Raw genomic sequence first — 9,076 nt, 5'->3', positions numbered from 1 at the left:
CCAATTTCAATTTCTAAAATATCAATTTCAATTCATGAGATACCAATTTCAATTTTAGAAGACTCATTTTAATTCATTAAAAAAAACTCATTTCACCTTTTTCAAAATAACTCAATTTCAATTCATAAGCTCCCTGACTTCCCTTCACTTTTTTACACAAGAAGAACACGGTAGCATGTTAGAGGATCGGGCTCCCTCACCTTGTCCCCTTTCCCCACCCACACGCCGCCGCGGCTGACCTCCACCTTGCTGGCTGGCCGCCGTCTCTCTGCCCGCCCAGCTCCCGCCCCCGCCCCCGCCCCCGCCTTGCCTCTCCGCGTTCTCGCTGGCCACCGCGCCGTCCACGCCGACTCGCCCCGCGACGACCACCGCGCCGTCGCTCCCCCCTCATCTTGAAGGCCGGCGTGGTGACGCGCCACCGAGCCACCCCCACACGCCCCGCAGCTTGAAGCTAGGCGAGGGAGCTGCGCCTCCAGCCACCAAGATGGTCACCCGGTTTGATGCTCTTCCCCCTCGGCACTGAAGATTTTTCTGAATGTCAACGAGGTTGAGCTGAATTTCAGCAAGCCATTACTCCAATTTTATTAAGCCAGTACCCCAATTTCAAGTACAGTATATCTTCTTGTGCTTCCCAGAATTTATTTCGCAATTGCTGGGAATTGATGAGCTTATTCTTCATGTTTTTTCTTCAGGATGATCTAATATGCTGAAAAACACCAAGTGGAAATTGCATGGCTGTTTGACTTAGCATGCCCGGATGTTGCCAAGAGGCAAGGATTGTTCGAAGCAACACCAACACATTTTATTCTTCATGACATGCACATACATCTTTCCCTGGAGCGCATTGCCAACATGCCTGATTACCAACGCTACTGCATCACCATTGCTTCAGTGTGTAGCCTCATCTCTGAGTACGATGTGATCCACACCTTTGTTTGCTGCTTTCTTGGCATTGCCGTGGGATCCTGGACAGCAAACAAATGCTGGTACCAAATACCTAGCTAGCATTGATATAACTGCAGCTATTTGTGTTCGACCTCTCAGTTGTTCGTGGACTTCAGTTGAGTTGAAAGCCTGGTCTCCATCGTTGCGGCATGTTCCTGGTCAACATTACACGTGGCTGATGATTTGGAGGATAACTGACGATAGACCTATTACTGCATGTTTGGTTATGCTACAGACCACTGAATTTTGTTCCACAGAAGTGAGCTCATGGAAGATATCTGGTTTCAATATCATCATCAGTATCCAAGCTGACTACTGCTATGCGTGCTCTGTTCCTGACAATACATATCTGCAATCCATGGCCGAGTGCTCTCCTGCTGAGATATGCTGACTTTGGATCCAGGTGACAGTGTATGGATTCCTGTTGCATATGTTGTTGTTACCGATGGCGTATGGACCGTCATGTGCTTCTGGGTGTTCCTCGTTGTTCCACGGGCATTTCAGTTCCTTGCTTATGTTGCCATATGGAGCTCCTGCAGTGTGGAGTTTTGTCAAGGCAAGTTGTCAGGGGATCCAGGCATCTGGGCCCTTCTCTATTTCTTCGGACTTTTCACTCAAGCTGAAGTAATAGGAAGGAGGAATGTTGTAGCTCCAACCTACTACCACGGCCACTGCCTCAACCATGCTCTGACAACGTCTCTGTCAACCAACACTATTACCTCAATGCTTTCTGTGACCAAGTGAACATCAGCGGCGACTACTTCCTTGAGCAAGTTCCGCCTCAACTACGGCACCCACCGCCACCTTTGCGAAGTCATGAAGCATCAAGTACCATGGGATCCCGGTGGTTTCCACATTGAGTCGGCTTGAGGGCAAGCCGAAATTTAAGGAAGAGGGAATGTCAGTGGCCTCACTCTCTGTAGCTGGGCCGTACAGAGGGGCGCCTCTTGGGCCCGGGCCTGCCAGCAAACTACTACATGAGATGAGTACAAATAGAACAGAAAGGCATCTGAAGACGGGGACAAACGGAAGGGCTTCGCCCTCAGCTTGGCGTGGTGTCGTCTTCTCCGCTTTCCTGTTCCTGTACTGCCCGTCTTCCTCCCCTATCCCCTCCATGAATTCCATTAGGTTAGCTTCCAATTCCTCCATCAATGGCTTGCAACCTTTGAATCATAGCTGGGTTGTTAACATTTACCCTGATTCTTCAGTTCAGTTAAGTTGAGATGAGACAATTCCTCTGTCCCTGATCTGGAATCTCTTTTGCAGTTAAGTTGAGACACCCAATTCCTCTGTCCCTCTTCTGAAATTTCTTCTTCAGTTAAGTTGGGACACCAAATTCCTCTGTCCCTCATCTGAAATCTCTTCTTCAGTCAGCTTGAGACAGAGCTGTTTGCTTCCCCCGTCCCGCAACGGCAGCCGCAACATCAGGTTCAGCAGTATCATCAGTTTCGCATAATTTCTTGAAAAATAAATAAATCTGTTGCCATTTCCTCAATCTGCTTCTTTTCCTGAACCAAGTTCCCCTCTGCATCTTTTAGTTTCCCTGATCTTATTTTCCCTCTGTCGACATGCGGCTTTTCGTTGAAAATACATATGGTGATTTGTTCCCCCTCTCTGAAGTAGTGACTCGAGCGCGTTGGCGCCATAGCATCTTCTCTTCTCTGTACAGATATATTCATCCAACTCCTTTGAGCTCTGAACCAGACTTCTGCCTTAGCTTCTGAGTTCTGAACTCTGAACCAGGTTTTTTTTTTTACTTCAGTTCAGTTAAGTTGGGACACCCAATTCCTCTGTCCCTCGTCTGAACTTTCTTCTTCAGTTAACTTGAGACAGAGACCGACAGAGATCGAATTTCCCGCAGCCGCCTCCCTCGTCCTCCTCGCCCCACCTTCAAATACCGCCCAGCTGCCAAAACCAACCGCAACCAAACCCAAATCCCAACCGCAACCAACAGCAATCTGGCATGGAAATCAACCGAGGGAGGCAGGCGCCCGCCGCGGCAGGCCCCCTCCTGCCGCATCCAGGGGCCGTGCCGCCGCCGGCGACCGACGCCGGCCACCTGGAGCTGCTCGGGGTGCTCCGCCTCTGGGCGAGGGGCGTCCCCGCGTGGATGCTCCCGCCGTACATCCTCCTCGATGTGGACATATACGGCTACAACCCGCGACAACTCCTGGAGTCGCACGCGCCTGCCACCGCCTCCGACAGCTCGTCGGCCCTCTACTTCCTGAGCGTGGTCCGCGCGAAGACGGCGGGCGACTACAGAGAGAGGAGGAGCGTCCCCGGGGGGTTCTGGAGGTCGGATCGAGCCCCGGTGCCGCTCGTCTCCGAGGCGATTCAAGGTACTCGCCGCACCTTCTTATACACCGAGCTGGGGTCGCACGGGGAGAAGATCGGTACGGGGTTCATGATGCAAGAGCTCATCCTCGTCGGCGAGGAAGAGGCGCGCCAAGGCGGCGACGGATTGTCCTTGTGCAAGATCTACGTGAGTCCGCACGGAGGGAGGGACGCGCCCGGCGTCGCCAATCCCATCAACAAGAGGAAGATCGGGGAGCAAGGCGTCGCCAGTTCAAGCAAGAGGAGGAAGATGGTGGCCAGGGCCGCCTCCTTCTCCCCGGCTCCTGTTCGGGCCGCCTCGGCACCTGCGCCTGCTCTTCCGGTGAGGGGCTCCAGTCTGCCTCAACAAGACCCCTCCCCTGCGCCTGCTCTCCGCTCCGCGCCTGCTCTTCCGGTGAGGAGCTCCAGTCTGCCTCAACAAGACCCCTCCCCTGCGCCTGCTCTTCCGGTGAGGAGCTCCAGTCCTCAGCAAGACCCCTCCCCTGCGCCTCCTGTGGGGCAGGGCGCCTGCATCTCATCTGGGCCTCTCAGGCAAGCCGCCTCCACCTCCTGGAACGAAGCCAGGCGATTGCTTGTTCTGGAGATCGGCAAGTCCCCCCTCATGGAACGGGGCAATATCTTGAAGCATATTATCTACGGTGCTGCGGAGATTCTCGGTGGGACAAAGCGAACTCTAGACTGCACCAATTTGGTCCTCTTCGAGAAGAAGAAGATGCTGGGAACAGAAAGTTTTCAAGGTAAACTACGCTGGTCCTTATTGTTGTTGCATACTTGGAGTTATTTGGACAATGGATGCGTTTAGGCTCTTCCATCCCTGACAAGTGACAACTACGCTGGTTTTTTATTTCTGCAGATATCTCAAGCCCTGCTCTGGATACCCATCACCTGTCATTCACATTTCAGGAGATAAATGCGGCGACATTAGGCTTCCGGAGAGATCACTTCCTCGGAGAAGGCAGGTCCGCTAAGGTGTACAAAGGTGTGCTGCTAGATGGCAATAATGTAAGTTCATGTGCTCTATACTTCAATAGACAGTTCAATTATTGAGCCATGTTAAGCTGGAAGATATTTTCCTTCTACAATAGACAGTTCACATGAATGACAGTATGATCACAAGTTAAACTGAGTTCAACAAGTGATATAAGACATTTTAGGGCTGATTGAACTTCGGGTGTATCATAACAAGCATATGTTTGGTTTGTGTGAGATTATTGAATATGTTTGCACGTTTCATTGCGTGCTGTTGCTACCTTTCCTTTTCCTCTCAGTATTATCTTCGAAGTGCAGCAGCATATTGGAACAAAAAAAACATATCAAGTTTACATATGATCATATTTGTTAATATACAAATATTTTTACCATCTTCCATCCTATAAACTAACTGCAAGCCCTCTGATGTGCACACAAAACGTGCAATGTAAGTCAGTTTAATTAAAAGTTGTTCGGTTTAATTTTGTATTGCTACAGAGATAGCAAGCATATTGTGCAGGTGGCAAACTGCCCCTACATCTCTAATATCCAGATACAACTAATCTTAACACAATATAAGACTTTTTACTTTAAGACTTTTTTTTACTGGAAAAGAAATGACTGGTATTTTACTTCAAGATTCTACACACACTTGTAATTTTTGTATGTCAAGAACAGCCATAGCATTTCGTTTCATATTTTTTAATGTGGTCGACGATTCATGCTATGGGTTACTGAGGTTGTTTTTTCTGAGGAGATGGTGTAGTATATGATTCGCTTGTATGGTGCTGTCACAGGTAGCTATCAAGGTTCTCAACCCCAATGGATTGCACGGGAAGAAAGATTTCTGCACAGGAGCTATGGCGTTGAGCAGGATTTATCACCCAAACCTTCTAAAGCTTGGTGGCTTTTGCGCCGAGGATGATCATAGAATTTTGATTTATCAATATATGCCTTTGGGCTCATTGGAAAAACATATTTTCGGTATGGTACTAAACTACACAATATACTAATAATTCTGTTCTCTGCTTCCTTACTTTGTTGCTTAATAAGCAAAAGTTTGTTTAAGCAGAATTCTGTTTTGTATTTCATCTAGATCTTTCCCCACATAAGAAGGCACTCGATTGGAATACAAGAATAAACATACTTGCTGGAGCGGCTGAAGGCCTGAAGCACTTGCATGTTAACTGCAACCCACCAGAGATACACGGTGATGTGAAAAGTGGGAACATTTTGCTTGCCGAGGAATGCCATCCCAAGTTGTCTAACTTTGGCTTGGCAAAGCTAGGTCCACCTGGTGACAATACTCATGTTCCAACTAGAGTGATGGGTACACCTGAGTATTGTGCGCCGGAGTATCTTGAGAGTGGTGAGTTGACTATCAAGTCAGATGTTTTCAGCTTTGGTGTTGTCATAGTGGAGGTTATCACAGGAAGAAACGCTTTAGGACGGAGACTTAGCAGAGCTGAGCCTACCCTTGCTGAATGGGTAAGTATCACTTCCTGCGTTTTCTTTTTGTTTTGAAGAACAATTCCTTGCTTCTGCCCAATGTTACAAATCTCTTTATCACTAGGAAGGTATTACTGCGATGAAGATTACTTAATGTGACTTCTGTTGCTCTATATTTCAGGCCATGCCTTTGAGCAGGAGAAATGATTTTACAAAGTACGCCGACCCAGCGCTTGGCAACAAGTACAACAAGAAAGCACTGCTTCAGGTTCTTTCGGTTGCGCGGATGTGTCTAAATCCAGCAGCCAGCCTAAGGCCTGACATGGCAGACGTAGCGGCGGCACTTACTAACATCTCAATGTCTGCTGGTACCGACGTATAGTTTCCAGCCATTGTATGATGATGATGATACTGTGCTCTAGAAGAGTGTCCATTTCCCAGTCCGATATGATCGAATCGCTGGAGGGGGGCAGTGTTGCCTGTAAAAACTATATAGATACATAGATAGAGTAGGAGCAAATTGTGATATGTGCTTGGAGACATAGTTATTGAGTATTATCTGCCATTTTTCAGGTGCTTATTATCCAACTGTTTCTGACTCTTATGCGACTGAGTGCTATGGGCATGGTGGACGTAATATTTTACTAAATCGTGAATGATCATTCCGGTACTTTGTCCTTTTTACACTAGGCCTATAATAAGACACTGGAACATCATTTCCTTTGCAGTGCTTTTGCAAAACTCTTCACAAGGAAACAGAGCATCCTCTTCCCCTTGCTGTATAACAAAACATCTATCTGTGGTCACATCACCTTAGCTTTTTATCATCTTTCTAGCTAGAAGAAGAACCAGTCTTCAACAATGCAGTGTTTGTCCAGAGAAATATGCTCAGTGCCCCTATCTTTTCTCCCCACCCTTTTTCTCCATGTGTGTGTTTGGATGAACAAAGCATCAGTTTCATAAGTTCTATTTCCACATGTTTTTCTTTCTTCCCAGTAGTTGATCTCTTTTGCTTTGGATCTTGTCCCAGATCTGCCATCCCTCCCCTCCCCTTGGCTCTCTGTTTTTTGTGGCTGATTTGATGGATTGGAGAAGAAGAGCTCTGTTTCCATATCAGCTTCTTTCCCCAACTTTTTTTTTTGGAAGAAACCTGTCCCAACTTTCTTGTGCTATTCAATTCGTGCAATCCATCAGAGACTGCCTTAACCGGGTCTGCAGAATATTTGCCCTCTAAAACAAAACCGGGCCTGTTAGCCTGCGAATGGGGTGTGGGGGAGTGGACGTTCGCAGCGGGCCGACGGGGCAATTTGAATTTCATAGTTGGCCCGTAATAACAAGTAAAAGCAGGGAGCAAAAATGAATTGGAAAAATAAATGAAAGGGTGTTGACCTGATGACATGAAGATGTTCTTCCTCTTCTTCTACAATCCCCTCTCTCTGGTACGTGGCACCTGATCTGCAAAAATCGCCTGGATAAATAAAACTTGAAAAATATAGAAGACCGAGAAAATCCTGCCTTTCGTTAGTTTCTCCTCATCACCAATCAAGAGCAAAAATGGGAGCCATGTGACTGTTGGAACCGCCACTCCCTAGCCCTAGCTCTCCTCTCCCTCGCACGTAGCTCACTCTCTGTTGCCGTGGCTCGACCGAAAGAAGGAGGAAGAAGAAGATCAGAAGAGTGGTGGGCACACAAGTTTTTCCAGCGCACGAACGCTTCTTTCTTTCCTCGAGCAAAAACTCGACCGTGTCAACGAGCTACAGGGGGGAACCAGGGTTATATACCCGCGAGGACTGACATGCCAGGTCTCTCCTCGCACCCACTCACCCACCCACTTCCCCACGGCCGCGCTCTGGCCGCGTCCACGCACCGCGCCCGTACGCGATCGCCACGGCCTCCCCGTGCGCCCGACGCGGTCTACCCCTCCTGGTTGCTCGCTAACAGCACGCTATGGCCCCGCGCACACACGCGCCGGCTCACGCACTCACACACGCACACCTACGCACACACACCCCGTGGACCCGGCGCGTCCGGTGCGCGCCCATACACGCACCTACCGTGCCAGGTTCGACGCCGCGGCTTATTGCACCCAACACATGCGCCCTAAGCCACGGCTCAGAGCAACCCGGCGTCCTCGACGTCGCCATCCACCAGCAGTGCTCGCTCGCCCGCCGGTGCCTTCTTCCACTGCGGGCAGTCATGTTTGAAGTGACCCCGCTCACTACACTTGTACCACCGGCCTCGTCTGTTGCCGCTGAAGCCCGACGCCTCGATGCGCGCCCCGTCGTCGTCGTCCCGAGCTCCGCCTCGCTGCCGCTCCCGCGCCCGCCACTGCGCTCCAGTGAACATCAACTGATCGCCGCCATGGCTGCCTCCGTCCTGCCCGCGCCGACGCAGCCTCTCGTCGAAGTCCTTCAGCCGCCCCAACGCATCCTCGAACGCCATCGTGTAGACTTCGCAGAACTACTCGATCCCGGCCACCGCCGCATACAGGCGGTCCGGCACCGAGTCGAGCTGTTTCTTGACAAGAGCAACGTCCTCCAGGGTTGAGCCCAACACCGCGTAGCGCGCCGCCATGCCACCGAGCCTGCCGGCCAAGTCATCCAGGGTCTCGGCGTCCGCCATGCGCAGGAGGTCAAACTCCTCGCACAGCGTGCCCAGCCGAGCCGCCCGCACGTGATCAGCTCCGACATACCTGGCCTTGAGGCTCGCCCACACCTCCGCCATGGTTTTCTTCGACGCCACCTGCAGCAGCAAGTTCTCTGCGAGGGCACTGAGGAGGTAGGCACGCGCGGGCTTGTCCTTCTTCGCGATGACGGCCACCGCCGCGTCCTCCGGCACGACCACCGCCGCGTCCTCTGGCACGACCACCGCCTCCCACAGCCCGGCCGCGTCGAGGTCTGCCTCGACCTTGATGGCCCATGCCGTGTAGTTGTTGCCGATGAGCTGCGGCACCAGCTGCGGCAGCGATTCGCCCGCTCCGCTGCCGTAGGGCATGATCGACATCGCCGGCGCGCCCTGACCTTCACGTGGCTCTGATGCCAATTGTTGGAACCGCCACTCCCTAGCCCTAGCTCTCCTCTCCCTCGCACCTAGCTCACTCTTTGTTGCCGTGGCTCGACCGAAAGAAGGATGAAGAAGAAGATCAGAAGAGTGGTGGACACACAAGTTTTTCCAGCGCACGAACACTTCTTTCTTTCCTCGAGCATGAACTCGACCGTGTCAACGAGCTACAGGGGGAACCAGGGTTATATACCCGCGAGCACTGACATGCTAGGTCTTGCCTCGCACCCACTCGCCCACCCACTTCCCAACGTCCTCCGCACTCTGGCCGCGTCCACGCACCATGCCCGTATGCGATCGCCACGGCCTCCCCGCGTGC

At 51.1% G+C, this 9,076-nt stretch overlaps 1 protein-coding gene and 1 pseudogene across 1 annotated transcript; one reads left to right on the top strand and one right to left on the bottom strand.

Annotated features, from left to right (window-relative positions):
• The first annotated feature begins 712 nt into the window (after positions 1-712).
• On the top strand, positions 713-6,276 carry LOC125554631 (uncharacterized). Its single transcript, XM_087535094.1, has 5 exons — positions 713-4,016; positions 4,133-4,281; positions 5,046-5,232; positions 5,345-5,736; positions 5,879-6,276. The coding sequence occupies exons 1-5, from the start codon at positions 2,909-2,911 to the stop codon at positions 6,077-6,079; spliced, it is 2,037 nt and encodes a 678-aa protein (XP_087391220.1). The 5' UTR covers positions 713-2,908; the 3' UTR covers positions 6,080-6,276.
• Positions 6,277-7,809: 1,533 nt separating this feature from the next.
• LOC125528532 (uncharacterized) lies at positions 7,810-8,319 on the bottom strand (annotated as a pseudogene).
• Between the last annotated feature and the right edge of the window lie 757 nt (positions 8,320-9,076).

This window comes from Triticum urartu, chromosome 7A, assembly GCF_056163025.1.
Source record: "Triticum urartu cultivar PI428250 chromosome 7A, HENAU_Tu73, whole genome shotgun sequence".
In the NCBI taxonomy this organism is placed as follows: Eukaryota; Viridiplantae; Streptophyta; class Magnoliopsida; order Poales; family Poaceae; genus Triticum; species Triticum urartu.
This window is presented reverse-complemented; position numbering and strand designations above follow the sequence as displayed.

What these genes read in the sequence shown, in the direction of transcription:
- LOC125554631 (XM_087535094.1), top strand. Translation starts at nt 2,909, where the DNA reads ATGGAAATCAACCGAGGGAGGCAGGCGCCCGCCGCGGCAGGCCCCCTC. An exon ending in GGGAACAGAAAGTTTTCAAG is followed by an intron (nt 4,017 to 4,132) that starts GTAAACTACGCT and finishes TTATTTCTGCAG; the next exon opens with ATATCTCAAGCCCTGCTCTG. An exon ending in TGCTGCTAGATGGCAATAAT is followed by an intron (nt 4,282 to 5,045) that starts GTAAGTTCATGT and finishes GTGCTGTCACAG; the next exon opens with GTAGCTATCAAGGTTCTCAA.